The sequence below is a fragment of the Eleutherodactylus coqui genome, chromosome 1 (genome assembly GCF_035609145.1).
Source record: "Eleutherodactylus coqui strain aEleCoq1 chromosome 1, aEleCoq1.hap1, whole genome shotgun sequence".
NCBI classification, from domain to species: Eukaryota; Metazoa; Chordata; class Amphibia; order Anura; family Eleutherodactylidae; genus Eleutherodactylus; species Eleutherodactylus coqui.
Window position 1 is genome coordinate 55961147 of NC_089837.1, and position 21804 is coordinate 55982950.

Below are 21804 nucleotides of genomic sequence, written 5' to 3' on the forward strand. Positions count from 1 at the left end.
CGGACAGCCAATCACAAATGGAGGCTCGTCCGCAGGGCGGGTCCTACTGTTTGACAGCCGAGAAGATGCTACGGTCCAAACTACATTTCCCAGCACTCTGTGCGGGTACAGTGACGTCACGACCTGCTTGGAGTTGGGGGTATAGGGTCTTTCCTCCACGCTGTGCCTGGGGATGGCACCTGAGGATAGAGCACTGCCAGATCGATGGCCCCGGCTCAGCAAGTTTGTCCTGTCCGCCTGTGCGGCCAGTGTGGCCGAGCTAGGTACCTGCAGCGTGTGTCCTGTATTGGGGGAGGGTCCTGCCCTTGAATTCACAGGACTACAAGTCCCAGCGTGTTCTGCAGACCCATGTCAAAAGGGCATGCTTGTATTTGTGGTCCCCCTGTAGATTATAACCAGACTTGTACAAAGTTTGCGAATGTTATATTATGTCTTGTGTCACGTTCTGCGTGTTTGTAATTTGAGTCTCCTGATTTTCTCCCCATGGAAGCGATATACATCCACGTTTAAATGGCTACACTATATTAACCCCTTAGTGACCGCCTCTTTTGTTTTATTTAAACCAAGTGTTTTTTAATTTTTTTTAAACTTTTTTAATTTTTTTTTTTCTTTCATGGCGCATTGCAAAAGTCCTAACTGGCTGACCTGGCTGTGTGAGGAAGATGAGCTGTATATATTAATGGCCGCACTCTGGGGGACATATAAGGGGCTGTAGAACTTTTATTACATTTTGGGGGGACGGATGGAAAAAACATGCTGAAATTCCGCCATTGTTTTTGGGTTTTGTTACGATGTTCACTATTTAGTAAAACTAAGATGATAACTTTCTTATCTGGATCGGCACGATTCCTGCGATGCCAAGATTATAGAAACTTTTATTTAACTACTTTTGCACAGTGAAAACACGTTTTTAAAGATAAACCATTGACTTTGCATTGTCGCATTCTAAGACGCAGAACATTATTATCCCGGCAGCGGAGCTCTGTGAGGTTTAGTCTGTTGCAGAAAGAGTTGTAGTTTTTATTGCTACCATTGCGAGGTACGTGGGACTATTAAATTGCTTTTTATTACATTTCGTGGGAGGCGAACAAAAGAAAAATAGCAATTCTGGAATAACTTTTTTTAAACTATTTTTATGGCGTTCACCAAGTGAAAAGAATACCAAGATATTTTCATTGTCGGGGCATTATGGACGCGGTAATAGCTATTAGGGCTTATTCAGACGACCGTATATCGGCCGCGTATTCACGCCGGCCGATATACGGCGTCCCTCTCTGCAGGGGGAGGAGGCTGGAAGAGTCGGGAGCAGTGCTGAGCTCCTGCCCCCTCTCTGCCTCCTAAGAATGCAGCGATGCGAATTACACTTATATTGTACTAAAAAATAAAAAATCTCTATGAACTTCCTTCCGCAGTAATCGTTCCGATCCACATAGGAACGTTATCATGTTATACTTACCGAATAGTGAATGCTGTAAAAACAAAACCCAAAAACAACGGTGGAATGTGTTGCCATTTTTTTGCATCTCCTCCCCCTCCCAAAATATTAATAAAAGTTCCACAACATATTACATATATCCCAGAGTGGTGCCATTAAAATATACACCTCATCCCCAAAACACAAGCCCTCATGTGGCTATGTCAACGAGTTATGGCTCTTCAAGCGGGGTGATCGCTTGGTCCTTAAGGCACAAAATAGACTTGTCACTAAGAGGTTAAATTTAAAGGGATTTTCTGGGAGTTGGATATTGATGACCTATCGGTATCAGATGAGTGGGGGTCCGCTGCCTGGGAACCCTATCAGTGACCTGGCCAGATACTGCAGTGCTCGGCCATGCATGTTGTAGCTGCAGTGCCTGGTAAAGCAGATTAGTCCCGTTCACTTGAATGGGACCGAGTTGCCAAAAGCCAAGTGAGGAATGAACATGATGCCACTGGCCTAAGAGGAGGCTGCGGTGCGAACAGCTAATGGCGGCAGACCTACACCATCAGATATTGGTCACATAATCTCAGGACTGATCATCAGTATCCGTAGAGACCCCTTTAAGAGGCTGAAAACTCTCAGAAACTTAATACATCACAGTTGTGAGCTGAATGATGAGACGCCAGACTGATACATGTACCTGCACTGATACATTGTAACAAACTGTTAGGACAGCAGAGACATTGATACCACTATGAGATGTATTAGGTCTGTATGGGTTGTCGGCTTCTGGATGTGAACAACAATGCTTCAATTCACTGACAGCACACAGAGATCTTGACGGTGAATACTGCTGATCTCTTTAATCATGCAATGAATAAAAGGGGAGAATAGCGGCTAGTAACGGGGAAAATAGACATTTCATCGGGGAAACAGTGTCATATGCCATCTATTCATGTGAATGGGGGTCCATATAAAGCCCCATTTACACATGATTATCGGTTGAATGATGGAACGAATTAACAACCTTCTTTGCATAGAATGTTTAAATGAACAGATAATCGTGTGAAATCCTCTCCATTTCCCTCATTAGCTGTAGTAAACTCTGTATATGTTGTTTGCTCAGGTGGGAGTGTGTTTATGCGAGGAATCTATGGCCTGCAGGGTTTTAATTAGTGTGAAGATAAGCCATTGTCTTCTGCTGGCACGAGTAAACAAGTAGTCATTGTGTTTTGGCACTGCAAACGTTCACCTCTCCCCTCAAGTTGTTTAGTCTTTTACAGACTGAACAAATGCCATTTAAACAAAGCGAAAAACAAACAAACTATAGTTATGAAACTCAACGATAAATGACAAATGAATGAATATTGCACGATGGCTTCACATTTACATGTAAGGAATTGAATGAATTTTGAGCAATAATCGTTGCGTGTAAATGGGCCTCATTATATAAGGCTGAACCTCATTACTGTGGGAATGGAGGCCCAGCCTTGACTACTGGGGAACTGAAGCATAGAAATCTGAGCAAACAGCTGCAGTGTAAAGCATTTGGGTTCGATAAAGTAGCAGTCCAAACATCTGACAAGACCTTAGGTGGACTTGAAGCTCCTTTAAGACAATGCAGCTGAGTCACGGATCATGGTTATTGTACGTCCTAATGGAGCAGCCAAGCGCAGAGCAAACAGCCCATAAGTATTACGCAGAATGTATTATCATTGGTGAAGGGATTGTATGAGATTAGGATAAAAGGAACAGCGCTGCTTTTGTCTCTGGGTTGCTTCTGGTATTGAATAAGTCTGTGTTGCAATGCCAGGTACGGCCTCAGAGTGGTGCTGTTTCTGGAAAAGTACCTCCTTGACATACATATGGCATTGTAGACCTGTTTAGTAGTGGACAATACCGGATATGTCACTGCCTGTTACTATAATAGTGTCTGTATTAACAGTGACGTTTCCTCTGGATCTCACCAAAACGCGTCTGCAGATACAAGGTGAGGCGGCACTGAACCGCTTCGGAGAAGGAGGCCCAGCCGTGCCCTACAGAGGGATGGTGCGCACAGCCGTTGGTATAGCGCAGGAGGAAGGCCTGTGGAAGCTTTGGCAGGGAGCGACGCCTGCACTCTATCGCCATATTGGTAATATATGTGTCTATAAAGTGAAACTTTCCACAACTGTGCCCAACAGACGTTTATAATGGGGCCCGTACCGTTTTCTTGTGCTGTCCGCCCTTGCATGCTGCGCTATTCTTCCTGTCAAGAATGATGGAATCGCGACGGACGCTTTGAAGCTGATGTGAACGCACCTTGCTCCGCGCAATAGATACCTCAGCGGAACCTGGCGGACCCAAGTATAATTCAGTGGGTTCCGTCGGTCGGCGTCCGTCATGCAATGGACTCGGCACAATGTCACGGTTTATGTTCTAATATACTCCTTCCACACGTTTCTTTCCTGTGAGGTGGTAAAGCCGTGGTTTGGGTGGGTAATGAGGCTTATTTATTGTATTTAACACAGTTTTTATTATTTTTGTGCCTTTTTTGCTCTCTGATACTATTTAAGCCTATGTGGCTACTACAGTGGATTGACCTTACTTTTCCCATTACACAGTGTACTCAGGAGTCCGCATGGTGGCTTATGAGCAGCTCCGTGACTCGCCGCTTGGAAAAGGGAATAGTGAGTCGTTTCCTCTGTGGTAGGTGGGCGAATATTTCCGTTGTTCCTTGACATTCTTTTTATGGTAATCTTTTTTTATGGCGCCAGCACATTCCGTGGCACTTTGCAAATCAGAGGGTACATGTACAGACAAAATCAGACATTACATACAGAATGAAACAAGTCGAAGAATACATAGCTGCAAAAACATCAACAGTGTGATCCATAATTAAAAAATGGCAACAAGAATTTATAATCTTGTTGCCATTTGCGATCAACCCCTAATGCTGTTGTTTTGTGGCTTTAACTTGAAGAGAAAAAAATTTTCCCCCACCCTATAGGGGTAGGTCTAGTAGACGTTTACAGCATGCAATGGGATCTTTGTTGACAATTGCCAACAGCATTTTAGTCACTTCTTCATCACAGGTTAATTTACTACAAGCTTTATTACAATGACTGGAAATATAAGCCAAACCAAAGACTTTTCTAGAAGGGAAAGATAACCGTGTACAGACAGATGATTTAGGGTTCTTGCCCCTCGTTGGTGTACAATGAGTACACTTGGTATTGCTTGGCATTATCTGGCCGGCAGGATTCCATTGTCTTTTCCTGGCATGAGTGAACACAATGAGTACATTGTCAATGAGTACATTGTTTACTCCCCTCATGTCCCCAAGCCATTCAAAATGCTGAACAATTTCCATTCAAATGGAGCGAATTTTGAACTGCCTGACGACTATTTTTATGCCGCTTAATGACAAGTGAATGAATAGTGCATGACTGCTCGTGTTTACATGTAACGATTATCACTCATTTTCGTCAGTTTGAACCGATTTTAAGCGGGTAAAAGGGCCTTAAGACTGGTGTATAGTAGGATGATCTTAGATACATATCCTCTGTGTTCATGCGGGAGGATTTGGAACTCTGTATCAGAACACACAGTAGACTTTGGACCTGAAAATGACATTATCAGCGGGGAATCGCTGTAAGGTGACCCTGCTATGAGCTGGTAGCTGCAACCTTGTAGTTGGTAGGAGGAGATAACGTGCTAGACAGGGCAGTCCAGGGCATACTGGGACTGTGGCAAGGTTCATACTCCCAGCTGATTTATTTAACGCCGAGTGCGATAAAATATTTATGCTGAGTCTGCAGGTTACGTTTTTGTGTGCTTATTCGCTTGGCATCTGATATTGCAGGAGCCATCAAACCATTGCAAGTTCATGTCACCCATGGGGTCTAAAAAATGTAAAAAATAATTTCAAAAAGTTCTATTAATTATTTTAAAAAATGAAGATAATGAAAGTTTAACTTCCCCATCCCTTTTGATGTATGTGTGTATGTATGTATGTATGTATGTGTGTGTATATATATATATATATAAAAGCATATTTGGTATCACTGTGCCCGTATAATTCACTGAAAAACTACAACTCATCCCGCGAAAAACAGCCCACGGACCGCTACGTTGACGGGTAAATAAAAGTTACCATTTTTTAAAAGTTGGGAGGCAGAAAACCAAAAGGAAAAAACAGAGCCGCTTCCTTAAGGGGTTAATGCCGAGTGTAATAAAATAGTTCAGCCGAGTCTGCGGTTACGTTTTTGTGTTTTTATGTGCTTTGCATCTGATACGATATCTGATTTTTTTCAGGTCACATAAGCTAATTTCTTATTTTCCTTGGCAAGATGCTTATTTGTTCGATGCAGCTTAAAGTGCAACTAAACTCTATAAAAACTTCTGATCTGTCCTAGGGACCTGTCCTAAGTTTTGATCGGTGGATATCTGGATGCGGAGACCCCGACCGATTGATAAAATGAATGGGCAGAAGCACTAATCTGACAGCTGTGCCCGCTTGGCTATTTCCAGCTTTGCTCGGAGCGGTGTACAGGCTCTATACAAAGTCTATGGAGACTGCACACTGCTTGTGAGCGACTGAACAACAAACAATACTTTATCGTTTGGTTTAGGCAGGCATAAAAATCGAGCCACCATCGGCCTGTGTAAGCGGGCAGTCATTGTGCTTCTGTCATAGCCAGTGTGATACTTAGCAAAACTGTCATTTACTGTACTTAACTAAAATGATGCTTTTGTGCTGCTAAATCAGTCTACAGTGCTGCCCGGTAGAGGTCTCCCTTCATCCTAACTTGCTGTCCACAATCGATTGACAGCAGACATTAAACCAGGGATGGGGGAGGGTGGAGGAGTAAGGGTGCTTATTGAAGTGTATAGTGAGCAGAGGGGAGAAGAGACACGCACAGACACCACCTGCAGTTCACTGTAAGGCCTCTTTCACACTGGCAACAGTGATATTGCTGCTACAAAATTGCGTCAATATCGCAGCGTTGTCCCTGCGATTTTGTTGTGTCAGCGATGCGGGGTTTTTTGTAAGAAATCACGCATCACATTGCTGCTGTCCGTGATAAAATCGCAAGAAGGTTAAGCCCTACCCTGAAACTAAGACCTAGCTGCATTCCATAATAAAGAAAAAAAGAGAATGGTTCTCAAAAAGGCTCGGTCCGGGTCCTCCCGCCCTCTCCAGAGCTCCACCGTGCGTCCTGCAGTCCTCATGCGCCCACCGAAGATCACTCCAGGAAGCGATGGATCTGATTGGTTCATCCTGTGCTGCATTGATTGGTTCATCCAGCGCTGCTCAGCCAATGCGATTGGTTCATCCAGCACTGCATTGATTGGCTGAGCAGCGGCCAAAGAACCAATAAACAGACAGCGCATTGTGAAGGCAGGATTTAGGAATTGGCTGAGCCGCGGCATTGATTGGTCAATTCATAAATCCCTCCTCCATAACGTTAGGATGCAACAAAATTGAAGGCTCCATAAAGAAACATGGGCTAAAGAACAATTGCAAATTGTAGCAATATAGAGCACACCGTGATTTGTTTCCTCACAAGATAACATCAAGGAAAGCAGACCTAATGTGAAGGAGCCCATTGGAAAGTATTGGCCTCACATACATGAGTTTTCTCAAGTTATTGCAGCATGGCAAAATTGTGAAAGCAGACTCAGTCCTTGTTTACTGTGTTTTAGCTGCAGAAATAACATCTTCACTGCAGTTTTGCTGTACACTCCTTCATGATGATGTAATGTCTGTGTGTGTTACACACAGTTAGAGAACAGGGTCTGCAGCTCTCTATGCATAGTCCCATAGAACACAGCATACCAGCTCATCCCACCAGTTCTGAGAGGCTTGAGAAGCAGATATACACCCTGCAGAATAGAAAAAGGGGGTACAATACAGGATACAAGTAATATAATGGGCAAAAATAGTGTGTATCTTCATGTCTGTACGCAGTGGCTTGTTCTGAAAACTGAAGTACGCTTTAAAGTGAATGTACATATTTTAATATCCTATTGTGCTTTGAAATGCCGTTTTGTTGGACAATTTGTCAAAAAAACAGAAAACTACTAATATGAATGCTGTGCAATTGTAAATTTTGCTGGGAATCACCCAGATTAGTTTTAGCTGCTTGACCATAGAAGTACATCCAGCAGGATGCTTTAGCAGTTAACCCTTTGCAATCCAATTTTGGATTCAGGGTTTTCTAGGGGGCTTTTTATTTGTGCCATCTGCTGGCTAGAGCCAATACTGCAGTATAGGACATGCTGGAGAGGCCCCCCGACAACAGAGCGGCCAGTAATATCCAGTAAGAATACCCTGCCGGATGTCTTCCGACATCAGAGCTGCACTGTCTTCAAACAGAATGTCTTCAGACGTCAGGCAGTGGATTGGAAAGGGTTAAAGGTTTTTCACTTTCAGTGTTCCAGATTCATAATATTCAGCGATGTCTATCCTGTAACCACAAATCTTTTCCATTTTAGGAAGGCTGTGGTAGGGGGAATGACTGCTGGAGCTCTGGGACAGTTTTTTGCTAGTCCAACAGATCTGGTAAAAGTTCAGATGCAAATGGAGGGAAGGAGGAGGCTTGAAGGAAAACCGCCCAGGTAAGAGCAGACTGTCCCTTGATTACTAACAATGCAGTCCTTTTGATAGAGGAATCCTTCATGGATGTTTACCAGCCTATAACGAATGGGAGAGAACCAACCAGGACTGGACGCCATATTAGCCTCATAGTCTAATATGCCATTACAATATACGGTCAACAAGCAGGAAAGGTGGATTCCTCTCTGCCGCTATAAAACGGAATCTGCATGGGTAGCAGAAACTGTTTCCGTACTACGTACACTGGTGAAGGGGCAACCTCTAGAAATGTTTATATCTCCTGGCAGTGTTACTTTAAAGCTCACTATTATCTTAAGCAGATTTAACAGGTAGTTGATATTAATCTGCTGAATACTGCCTCATAATTAGTTACAAACTATAAACATTAAGACTAAAGTGAATCAAAAGTCATGCTTTCTATTCTGAATGTCAATCTCATCATGCGTCAAGACGAAACTCAGAGTTCATGAATATAACTGCTATAATACTGCCCCCTATGTACAAAATATAACTACTATAATACTGCCCCCTATGTACAAGAATATAACTACTATAATACTGCTCCCTATGTACAAAAATATAAATACTATAATACTGCCTCGTATGTACAAGAATATAACTACTATAATACTGCCTCGTATGTACAAGAATATAGCTACTATAATACTGCCCCCTATGTACAAGAATATAACTACTATAATACTGCCCCCTATGTACAAGAATATAACTACTATAATACTGCCCCCTATGTACAAGAATATAACTACTATAATACTGCCCCCTATGTACAAGAATATAACTACTATAATACTGCCCCCTATGTACAAGAATATAACTACTATAATACTGCCCCCTATGTACAAGAATATAACTGCTCTAATACTACTCCCTATGCACAAGAATATAACTACTATAATACTGCCCCCTATGTACAAGAATATAACCACTATAATACTGCCCCCTATGTACAAGAATATAACTACTATAATACTGCCCTCTATGTACAAGAATATAACTACTATAATACTGCCTCCTATGTACAAGAATATAACTACTATAATACTGCTCCTATGTACAAGAATATAACTACTATAATACTGCCCCCTATGTACAAGAATATAACTACTATAATACTGCTCCTATGTACAAGAATATAACTACTATAATACTGCCTCCTATGTACAAGAATATAACTATTATAATACTGCCTCCTATGTACAAGAATATAACCACTATAATACTGCTCCTATGTACAAGAATATAACTACTATAATACTGCCCCCTATGTACAAGAATATAACTACTATAATACTGCTCCTATGTACAAGAATATAACTACTATAATACTGCCTCCTATGTACAAGAATATAACTACTATAATACTGCCTCCTATGTACAAGAATATAACTACTATAATACTGCTCCTATGTACAAGAATATAACTACTATAATACTGCCTCGTATGTACAAGAATATAACTACTATAATACTGCCCCCTATGTACAAGAATATAACTACTATAATACTGCCTCCTGTGTACAAGAATATAACTACTATAATACTGCCTCCTGTGTACAAGAATATAACTACTATATTACTGCCCCCTGTGTACAAGAATATAACTACTATAATACTGCCTCGTATGTACAAGAATATAACTACTATAATACTGCCCCCTATGTACAAGAATATAACTACTATAATACTGCCCCCTATGTACAAGAATATAACTACTATAATACTGCCCCCTGTGTACAAGAATATAACTACTATAATACTGCCCCCTATGTACAAGAATATAACTACTATAATACTGCCCCCTATGTACAAGAATATAACTACTATAATACTGCTCCTATGTACAAGAATATAACTACTATAATACTGCTCCCCTATGTACAAGAATATAACTACTATAATACTGCCCCCTATGTACAAGAATATAACTACTATAATACTGCCCCCTATGTACAAGAATATAACTACTATAATACTGCCCCCTATGTACAAGAATATAACTACTATAATACTGCCCCTTTGTACAAGAGCATGGCTTGTAGAATGTTTTTTTGCATGTTTCTCCCTACTTAAATATGATATGTTACATTATATCGCAAATGAGTAATTTGAGTGAAGGAATTAGCACAGCTTGGAGTTGGAGTTGTTTGACTCCTGCCATCTTCCATATCCATTTACAGAGTTCGAGGTGTATATCACGCATTTGTGACTATTGTGTCCAAAGGAGGTATTCGTGCCTTGTGGGCCGGCTGGGTGCCAAATGTTCAGAGAGCTGCGCTTGTAAATATGGGAGGTAAATAGATCTTGTATGCTGACACCTAAACTGTATGTATACCTTTTTGACTAATTTAAAGGGCTTTTCACACCATAGACATTTATGGCATTATGCCAGCCGATAGGGCAGCTGATAGCTGCAACATCCAGGCCGTGATTGAGTAGAGTGGGCTTAGAGGATCCCGTCTCTCTCCAAGTCTATGGGACTACTGCGTTTTATGGAACGCCCATAGACTTGGAGAGAGCTGTGCACATTCTTACACACCTTACCACTCTATCTGGAAGCAGCAGCAGCCTTACCTGGTGGAAAGAATGTCAGACGGCCCCTGTTCTCCAAAAAGGTGGCATCCCAGAGGATGTCCCATCAATGTCTATGGTAGGAAAACCAGTTTAGCTCTATTTTTAAATCAACAGTAAAAACAAAATTCCTTCTTTATAACTTTTTTTTCTCTTTCCGCCTTCTTCAGATCTGACCACTTACGATACCGTGAAACACTTTCTACTTCGAAACACGAGCCTCAAGGACAACAGTTTATGTCACAGTATTTCTAGGTAATTGTCTTATGCACGGCGGGGGTCTTATGGGCTACACTTAAATATGATCCCTGCTGGAGAGCCACATTAAACAAGGCAAGGATGTTCCTATGTGCTACCATAGAGTGGGACATCTTCGCCTGTACTAGTCAGAGCTGCTGCAAAGAGCAGCTTTAGTCCTGGAGGACTCCATGGGACCACATTACATCATCTCCCATTGATTTTGGTGCCACATGCTATCACATCTGTACTATATGTACAGGCAACAGCTGATTGGTAGAGGTTCCAGCAGACAGATCCTGGAATCAGTGTTCATTATATTAGTTCCCATGCTGTCATATGTTAGCCATAGGTGTCACGGATGAGAGAGGGGAGACCTGACAGATCCCGCCTCTCTCATCAATTAGTCACAGACCGACTGTTCCGGGTGCCTCACCACTATGACCTCGTGTCACGGCAGAGCCTCGATCGATCACTTTAGCGAGATTGCAAGTATTGAGTTGCCAGACTACAGGTGGATTTGTAACCATGGGGTCCTGCCACATGCAGACTGAAAGCACAAATTGCCGCCTGATCCGGCCTTATGCGCTACAATGCCGCTCACATACACATGCTGCCACCACCAGCTGTTAAGAGAAGCTGGGACCCAGAGTATGAGTTATGAACACGATCTTCGGAGTTTATGGTTCATTTTAAAACAGACAAGGCTTGACTAATAAATTGCAGATTTTTTTTCAGCAAAAACCTAGCAGTGCATATATGTAAGGATATACAAAAGAGTAGTTCTATGGGAGTATAAGGGTTTACAGGTATACACAACAAGACAGTATTTTAAAATAAAACAAGGAGGAAAGTAAAAGATACCAGATTTGGTATATCCGGCTCAAGATTCTGATCAGTGCAGAGTTACTGAAGCAATGGGGGCAGCCTTACGCCAAGGCATATCTCTGAGGTCTGACAACAGGGGTCTGTGGATCCCTGAATTATAAAGGATTCCTCAGAATCCTCATGGGGTGGGGGCATGCGTCTCTTGTGGAAAATTTATAATTCCTTTTTTTGGCCATATATCCGCACAAGATACTCCGATTGGGAATATGGGCCCGGCATATTTCTGGTCATAATTTTATCCATTCGGTGATATCAAGCATGACACGTAAATTATAACAAGTACGTGGCTATGCCGTTTGGGGGTGATACTGAGCTTGTACCGCAACATGTGTAGATGCGTTTCATTCAACTGGCCCGTCCAATTCTAAAAATATACTCCTATCGGGATGGGACCATCAAACAACCAATTATCTCTACTAAGAGATTTTCCATTAATCTGACTTGAGCTTACAGGGAGTCTGCAAGAATTAAGGAGGTGTTAAGCCTCCCTGGCAGGGCTGGGGGGGTAATTAACATCTACCTGTCACTGGCTAATTTTATTGCCATCATAATCAAGACTTCCTGAAGCCCAATGCATATTAGAGGCCTCTCAGATGTGAGGGAGGAAGGGGAGATTAAAACATTGAATTCATCTTTCCTAGTATCTTGAGCGGTAAGTTAGTATGGATATTTGGGGGACACTTTATCCATATCTCTATATCACCATAGGCTCCTTTCCAACCCTCTTTTAGTTCTCCCTGTCAGACATTAACAGTCATCTCACTGTAGAGCACATGTGCCAAACTCAAGGCCCACCAAATCCAGCCGCCATGTGAGTTTATGTGGCCCTCAATGAGGTATGGACACAAAAGGACCAGCTCTCTGCTTTCCCCTGAAAAGCGCAGCCAGCGCTTGGCAGTTCCATCTTGGTTTCTAAGGTCTGGCACACCTCTAATCATTGTGTTCAGCAGCTCCCAGGTGGTGGCACAGCTCCGACGGCCCTACCCGGGCACCCTAGCCATCCTCCAAAGTAGGAAGCTCGGTGCTAAAAAGGTGGAAGGGAAGAAAAGCCATCATAGTGCATTCATACGGGTGTATGCATTTTCAGTCAGTGAGGTATGCAGCGTTTTCATGGACCAAAACTGTGCATATTCACAGCGTATTTGGACCTTCTTGCTTTTTTTGCACATGTATTCACTGTGTTTTTCACGTTCACAAAGATAAAAAAACACAAGAAGGTCCTATGGATTTCTCCTCCCTTTATGCATAAATTTGCAGCGAATACACATGTATTAAGCATATTCGCTGTGCAGTTACACCATCCCATTGACTTTAACCCCTTCCCACTCTAGGACGTACATTTACGCTCTGCAGCGTCGGGGTATGTATGAAGAGGGATCGCGGGGCGACCTCTGTCTTGTTACAGCGCGAGCATCAGCTGTTTATTACAGCTGACACCCGCGGGCAATAGCTGCAATCAGCCGCATGGCCAATCGTGGCTATTAACCCTTTAAATGCTGCTGTCAATTCTGACAGCGGCATTTAAATCACGATGTTCAGGGGTCCCGTAACGCCCCCCCCCCCCACGAGGTAGCCTCGCAGGTGTCATGGCAACCAGGGTCCTTCTGAAATGCCCCGGGTTTGTCTTAGCAGCACCATCGCCGTGGTGTGGCTTAATAGACTGCCTGTCAAATCGCAGTATGATGTCATACTGCAGGAGCGATCAAAGCATCACATGTTGTAGTCCCCCGGGGGAGCTAAAAAAAAAAAAGTAAAAATAAGATTAATAAAGTTTTATTTTTTTACAATTAATAAAAGTTTAAATCGCCCCCCTTTTGCCATATCTATAATAAAATAAAGTCTAATTCATAAAAGAGAAATACATATTTGGTATCGCTGCATCCGTAAAAGTCCGATCTATCAAAGTAACGCATTATTTACCTCATTTAGTGAATGTTGTCCAAAAAAAGAAAAAAAAGAGAAAGTATGCCAGAAATGTACTTTTTCAGTCACCTTGTCTCCCAGAAAAAATGCAATAAAAAGCGATCAAAAAGTCGCATGTATTCCGAATTGGTACTAATTTAAACTACACTACATCCCGCAAAAAATGTTTTTCAGTACATTATATGGTAGACTAAATAGCACCATAGAAAGATGCAACTCGTCCTGCAAAAAAACAAACCTCATACAGCGACGTTGATGGATAAATAAAGGAGTTACAATTTTTTAAAAGGGGGGGGGGGGAACAAAAATGGGGGTGGGGGGAAAACGGCCGCATCATTAAGGGGTTAATGGGCAATTTCGGTCCGTAATATGGATCATGATAGGATATGCTGCATCAATAGTTGAGTCCTGGAAAACCCCTTTAACCTTCCATTATTTGGACTTACTATTGCATTTGTGTAATGGTGGTTAATGGTGACTCAGACTGTGCATATATATTCACCCAGTCATCCCATTGGAGAAGAACCGTGGCTGTCTCTCTTCCAAGAGTGGGTGTTTGGACGCCTCATTCTTCAGATTGCTTAAGGACTACTTCAGTGGTCGGACCTACTCTGATCACACTTTTATGGCATCACAAGGTTTTCTAAGCAAAATACTATTAATGACCTATCATCCATTGATTTCAATGAGACCCCAGCCTGCAGTAACAAGCACCAGCCACTACACGGGGTTGGAGCAGCAGCTTCCAACCCCTGTGTGTATTGCGGCTCTACTAGCGAGCGCCTGATCAGCTGATTGGTCAGGATCCCGAGCGGCAGATTACAGCTGATCAACTATTGCTGACCTATTCAGAGGATAGATCACCAATAGTATTTTACATGAAAAACAACTTTTTGTTGTTTCTCTGGTCATTTACTACTACTTGCCTATCCTCAGGATAGGCCATCAATATTTGATCGGCAGGGGTCCAACACTTTTGAACTCTGGCCATCAGCTGATCCTCAGGGCACTGTCAATGCAGTTTAGTTAAAGTTCCACATTGGGATCGGAGCCGGAAGTGTAATAGAAGGTATCACTCCTATAGATTACAATGGGAGCAAAGTCTTCCATTACACTTCTGGCTCCTCATTATGAGGACCTATAGACGTGGGTAACTCAGTATAATGAGCTGTTATAGGGGTGGAATGTCTGACCGCAGCGTTTTATCTTTTCGGACAGCATATGTTCAGGACTGGTAGCTGCTACTTTAGGGACACCGGCCGACGTTATCAAGACCAGGATCATGAACCAGCCGAGAGACAAGCATGGACGGTGAGTGACTTTCTGATGTGAATGTTTTCTTGTCTTTCTGTGTGGAGGAAGTTGGTAATAGAGGGTGAGGACACGGAGTGAGTCTTGTACAGAGGCACTATTCAGTCGGGACATAGAAATCGCCAGCTCTAGTGTATAGACCCTCACAAACAACCCCCAGTGCCTAATAGTCAGGGCTCCCTTCACCCCTACGTGTTACCTTCTTTAGATCCACTGCTGAACCACCGCTGCTTACCTATTACTGAGTCTACCGGTGGTTCACCCAATGAAGGTCCGGTTGTCCTACAAACCATGAAATCTGCATTTAAAGGGTAACCTATACAAGTGATATGTTATAGATACAAATTCCAGATATAGGCCTCAAAAATTATACATTTTGGTATCGTCTAGTTTTGAAATTTGTGTTGGTACATGTCTATTTGGTATAGTGTGGTTTAGGGGTTAAAACCTAATATTTCTTGTGGTCCAGGGCAGTGAAGGAGTTAATGGTAATATCCTTGGTGCTATAAGGCCGGTATGGCTTGATAACTAATATCCCTAGTAGTCTACAGTAGGTTAGAGGTTAAAGGGATTGTCCCAAGAACACAACCCTTGTTCATATACCCTATTGGGCTTTAGAGGTTAAAACCTAATATCTCTGGTGGTCTAGGGCAGTGAAGGAGGTAATGGTAATATCCTTGGTTGTATAAAGCACATATGGGTTAATGATAGAGATGAGCGAGCACGCTCGGATAAAGCAGTTACTCGAGCGAGCATCGCTCTTCTCGAGTAACTGCTTACTGGTCCGGCAGGGGTAAGCGGTGGGGGGGTAGCGAGGGTGGGGGTAGGAGAGAGATCTCTCTCACTCCCCCACGCTACCCCCCGCCGCTCAGCCCTGCCGCCCCACCTGAGCACGCTCGGACCAGTAAGCACTTACTCGAGAAAAGCGATGCTCGCCCGAGTAACTGTTTTATCCGAGCGTGCTCGCTCATCTCTAGTTAATAACTAATATCCCTGGTAGTCTACAGTAGGTTAGAGGTTACAGGGGTTGTGCCAGGAACACAATCCATATGAATGTCCTAGAGTGGCATGCTCTGCTCGGGAAACTCCCAACAGCCCCCCCCCCCAACCCCATGACCCGTAATAAAGGGACACCCCATAAGAGTCCACTAACTGATCTGTGTACTAGACCAGATGAGAGGAATTAATTCGGTTATTTTATTGTACTTCCCATTCAGAACTGAAGTTTTATTTCACTTGCTCAGTTACAGATGCAGCAAAGTTTAACCTGACTGTGAGAAGTTATCTTATATTAAGACATTGAAAGCTGCTGTAATATACATATAATAAAGGCATTGTAGAACAATTGACAGGGCAAATAAACCGTGGCTCAGAAAGTTATCTGCATCTTAACGTTTGCTGTATCTGTATGTTCTTTCCCTGCAGCCTTGCGGGGGCGCTGTCCTGCTGTAATATATGCCGTGTCCCTATATCTTACAGGGGGATACTGTACAAGTCTTCCACAGATTGCTTCATCCAAGCTGTGCGTGGCGAGGGCTTCCTGTCCCTCTATAAAGGTTTTATTCCTACGTGGATGAGAATGGTAACTGCGTTAGTGAATGTTTAATATCCGTCTGGTATATGCAGTCCCTTTTGTGTGTTTAGTCATGCTATTCCATTATGTGTTCTTACTGCTGCTTATTGGCAGGGCTATTCCTGCAGTATATGCATGTAAGGGCTTATTTAGACGACCGTATATCGGCTCGGTTTTTACGCTGAGCCGATATACGGTGTACTTGTCTGCAGGGGGGGGGGGGAGGATGGAAGAGCCAGGAGCAGGAACTGAGCTCCTGCCCCTTCCCCGCCCCTATTTGCAATGAGAGGGGCGGGATGGGGGTGGAGTTAAGCAGGTGGACTTAGCTCCGCCCCATCTCGCCCCCCCCCCCCCCTATTGCAAATAGTGACAAGGGGCGGAGAGGAGGCAGAGAGGGGGCGGGAGCTCAGTTCCTGCTTCTGGCTCTTCCATCCCCCCCACTGCAGACAAGGACACCGTATATCGGCTCGGCGTGAAAACCGAGCCGATATACGGTGTCTAAATAAGCCCTTAGACTGTTTTATTATGGAGTACCATTAGAAAATTAAATCAACTGTGGACTTGAAGTCAACCTCAATTCTTCTTCTTTCTGGATAACTTACCCAAAAATCACGGATGGCGAACATTTTTTACGGACACCTTGGAAAATCTTACTGGATGCTGCACCTTATAAGTAACACATGTCTGTTGGTCCAAAACTCATATGATCTCATGATCAGCATTTACTGTGAGCTATAAAATTAGAATAATTATGGTCATTATTACCCGCTCAAGTACCAGCAGCCTCAAAAAAAAATTACGGACGGATAAATGTTTTTTCAGACACTTGGAAAAAAAAGTGCCCTATTTTTTTGGACTATCCAGGAATTTCTGGAAGGTTGACAACCCTGCCCCATACATTTTAGTGTCCGGTCATCTGAGGCCGCTGGTAACGGCAGCACTGGACAACTCATTGATGTGTATGGGGGCGGCTCAACTTTCCCCTGACAGATGATGTTGGGAGAAACGAGGATTGGGGGACGTTGTGTTTCTAGGGATGTAAGCCTGTGCTAGAGCTTTCTGGCTGCGGCTTACCTCCCTAAACACGTGAATGTTCAGCCAAGCTGAGCATTTGTGTGTGGTGCAAGTGGGAAATAACTGTATTTTTATGTCTAAAACACATGATCAGCCAATGAAAGAGTTTGTGCTTGTCTGTCCGCTGATCATTTGTCTTTTTGCACAACCTGAGTGTCAGGTGATCTTGAGTTCCTTGGAGTGTTCGAGTATAATCGGCCTGTGTAAAGGGACCTTTCGAGGGCCACTCCAAGGATTCCATGTCACACATTCGAGATCTCCTCTGTGTATTGCAGTCACTTCCATGCAGTGCAGTCCGCTGCCTGATGCTTATCAGGCACCATCTCGAGAGTGAGATTTTTTACTTTCACTTTAGCTAGAGTAAGGTAACCAGATGTCCCGATTTAGGTGGGACAGTCCTGCTTTGGGACCTTGTTTCCTTCTTTCTGCTGGGACCCCAGCGGGACAGCCATTTGTCTCACTTTCATGACATCTGGTCAACATTAAAGTGATTACCGACTGGAATGCCGCAGCTCCCCGGATGGTATTCACTCTGCACCGTCGTGGCTGGATACACACACTGATGGCAGTGTGTGCATCCGGGATCTTCCTCCCCTGCTCCTTTGACCTCTCCTTTTTGGTTCTGCAAGAGATCATTATCAGTAACTGTGACCGGAGTGTCTGTATCACCCACTTCAAAGGGGGGCACAGCTGGAACCAAGATGCGGGTCGGTATGAAAAATACATCACCTGGCTCTCTGTCACCTCCCCTAATGGCTCCATAACGTAGTTTATGGCGCTGCGGGAACGTGACAGGTTCCCTTTAAAATATATTTCCTTATTGGTTTCCCATCGACTTCCTAACACCTACCCTGATGAAGAGTCTATATGTGTCTGCAACGTCGCTTCGTGACACTTGAGCAATATCGCCCCATTTTAATTTCACAATTTTTTTTTTACGTCCCAAATAAGACATCCATTTGGTTCTTAAGTGTTTTGGATGAATGTGGACTCCTCTCCCATAGAGGAGAGTGTGGCCGCTTTGCTGCGACAGATTCGCCGTCCCATGTGGGCGAGATTTCTGAGAAATCTTGTCCACATGGCTGGCTAATTCCGGGATTAGCAGCCGCAGGCGGATTCGCCGCGGCTAAATTCCGGACGGAATTTCCACGACAAATCCGCCCTGTGTGAACCCAGCCTTACAGAGGGCGCTGCTCCTGCATGCGGATACAATGACCTGTTCCATAATATGGAATTACTATTTAGGCAGTTGCCTGATCTATCCCTCACTGGTTTCATTAATGTCCTGGTATTGTGTTGGTGCATTTTGAAGGCTCCCTGGTCGTTGGTGTTCTGGCTGACGTACGAGCAGATCAGACGGATTGTGGGAGTGAGTTCGTTTTGAGCCTCATCATGGGGTAAGTTTCACTGCAAGAGGAGTCCTAAATCCATAAATGTTTTCCAAAATCCATACATTAAGGCGGCATTCAGATGGGCAGCAAAATTGCGCAATTTTCTTGCGATGCAACAGCGCTACAAATCCCATGTATGTGAAGCCCATGATTTCCAATGGGTTCCTTCAAACATGATGTTTTGTAGGCTGCTACAGAATACAAAATCGCGGGTTGCTGGATATTTCCGTGATTTGCGATGTCTTTTAGCTCATGTTTCCCTATGAAGCCTTCCTTTTTGGAAAATGCGTTTTTTGTGTGATACGACTTTTATAGTTGGAAATCCTACTGTAAGGCCGCCTGCAGACGAGCGGGTCGGATCCGGCAGCGAGAATTCTCGCTGCGCGATCCGACCCGAGCGCCTGCAGGGACGAGCGCGTACTCACCCGTGCCTGGCGGCCCCGGCTCTTTCATGTGCCGCGCAGCCGGCGCATGCGCAGACCGGAGCCGGCGGCCGGGTGAGTGCGTGCTCCGCAGAAAATTAGGACATGCCGCGGTTTGTTTGCCGCGCGAGATTTCGCGCGGCCAAACCGCGGCTGTCTGCATAGGAGTGCGTATTTTAATGCACTCCTATGCAAACTTTCAGCGGCGGAAATCCCGCGGGAAATCCCGCGGCGGGATTTCCGCTCGTGTGCAGGCGGCCTAAGAGCCCTAAAATAAACCCTAGCTGCAGGAAAAACAAAACAGAATACATCACCTAACAGGCGCTGTTTGCTCCACCGCACGTCTCTTCTTCTCTGGCAGATTTGCTTGTAGTTCTCACTCAGCGCTTCTTGGTCAGGGGTTCAAAATCTCTGCCTCCAGTAAGCGTAGGCTGTGATTGGCTCATTGAGTGCCAACTCTGATTGGCTGAGGCGCAGCATTTGAGAACCAATAAGAGCCAGCTCTTCCTGGAGGCGGGATTTTGATCCCCTGGCCAGGAAGCGCTGGGGGAGTACTACAAGCAAGTCTTAAAGTATGTTTATACAATAGGCCATTCTCTGATGACACATGTCCTTTAAGGGGTTAAAGTGATTTTACTGTGTTTAGTCGCAGGGCGCTCTCCTTGGCTATAAGTTTAAATTACTGCGGATGTATTTCTTTTCCCGAATTGCATGTGCGGGCAAAAACGCAGCATGCTCCATTTTCTGTGGTTTTCCTGCACGGACGGCTTCCGCAGGCTTCCATTTTAATCAATGGAAGCCGTCCAGATCCGCAGCACCTCTGCACCTGACATCGGGCAGCATGGGTTTCATAATTCTGCATTTTCAGTCACTTTCGCATGGCGCGAAAATTGCGCAAATTTCATCACCAGTGTGAAAAGGGCTAAGGGCTCCTTCACACTGCCAATCACAATATCGCTACAAGAAAATTGTGGCAAAATAGCAGCTTTGTTCCTGCAATTTTTTAAAGCGCTGGGCTGCTTTTTCTCACAAAAACATCACCGCCACTTGCGATTTTAGCGCAAAAGTCAATAGGACTTTCTAATGCTAAAAACGCATCGCACAAAAATCGCAAGTTCATGCTTTGTGATGCGATAAAAAGGAGGCTCCACGAGGAAACAGGGGAGATTAAAAAAAGCGAAACGCAGGAAATGCCGCAATTTTTTCTCTCGCAATATTGCATGAGTGAAAACGAATGTGAAGGAAACTATTGAAATCATTAGTTTCATAATTCTGCGTTTTTACCCACTCTCGCATTTTCTTGCAACTGTGAACTCGCCCTAAGGGCTCTCTCACACGGTTGTTTTCTCCTGCATGCTGCCAGCGTATTTCCTGCTTAGGTAGCACGCATTGCATACTCCTGTGTACCGACAAATCCCATACACTATCTTTGCGTGTGTGCGTGTGTAATATACGCCAAGATAGAGCATGTTGCGGACATTTCATGCGTTCTGTGTGAGAGGCTCTGTAGAAAGTAATCTAAAGTTAATAACCGTGTATTACGCACGCAAGACGTGCGCATGTAGTACGTAATAAAACCGCCCGTGTGAGACCGCCCTTTGCCACATGACTCTGCTCATTATGCTGTATATCATATTGGACTTGTTTGTTAATTGCAGGTGCGAAGACCGGGAGTGAGTCGCTGACTGAAGTCAATAGTGTGGAGTTGGACTACTTGGCCCCATGGATCGTGCCAGAGACATTTAGAAGATACTAATTTCCTACAATTGAGTTATTACATAAATTTTAAATTATTTTTGTATACAAATCTCAGATTATTTAATGTGGACATAAATATTACTTATCACATGCCAGTGCGAGGTTGGTTGTGTTTTATTTATCTTCTTAAGGCTGCCTCCGGCTGCGAGAATTCTCGCCGCGGGACCCGACCCGAGCCCCATACAGAGAGCAGCGCGTACTCACCCGCGCCCTGCAGCTCCGGCTCTTGCATGCGCAGAGCGGAGCCAGCAACCCGTGAGTGACGTTTCTGTGCGAGCCCCGCACAGAAATAGAACATACTGCAGTCTGTTTGCTGCACGAGATTTCGCGCGGACAAAACGCGGTCGTTTGCATAGGATTGCGTTTGCTAACGCAATCCTATGGCAGCTTCCAAGGGCGGAAATCCCGCCGCGGAATTTCCGTCCGTCTGCAGGCGGCCTAAACCTAAAAATGTACGTGAGGGCCGCCAAGCATGAGGTCCGCAGCCTATAACAGTGCAGCGATGATATACACCATTGGAGAATAATGTATATGGATGCAGCACACTGGCACTCAACCTTCTACTCACAAGGGAGCGCTTCCGGGCACTGATGCACGCTTTCTGGATGAGGACTCGT

At 44.1% G+C, this 21804-nt stretch overlaps 1 protein-coding gene across 1 annotated transcript; it reads left to right on the forward strand.

The window, feature by feature from the left end:
• The first annotated feature begins 135 nt into the window (after window positions 1-135).
• SLC25A27 (solute carrier family 25 member 27) lies at window positions 136-21275 on the forward strand. The gene is made up of 10 exons (XM_066589166.1): window positions 136-263; window positions 3366-3554; window positions 4024-4108; window positions 7901-8023; window positions 10220-10332; window positions 10781-10865; window positions 14877-14969; window positions 16449-16551; window positions 18929-19013; window positions 21088-21275. The coding sequence occupies exons 1-9, from the start codon at window positions 173-175 to the stop codon at window positions 18998-19000; spliced, it is 954 nt and encodes a 317-aa protein (XP_066445263.1). The 5' UTR covers window positions 136-172; the 3' UTR covers window positions 19001-19013; window positions 21088-21275.
• Window positions 21276-21804: the final 529 nt, after the last annotated feature.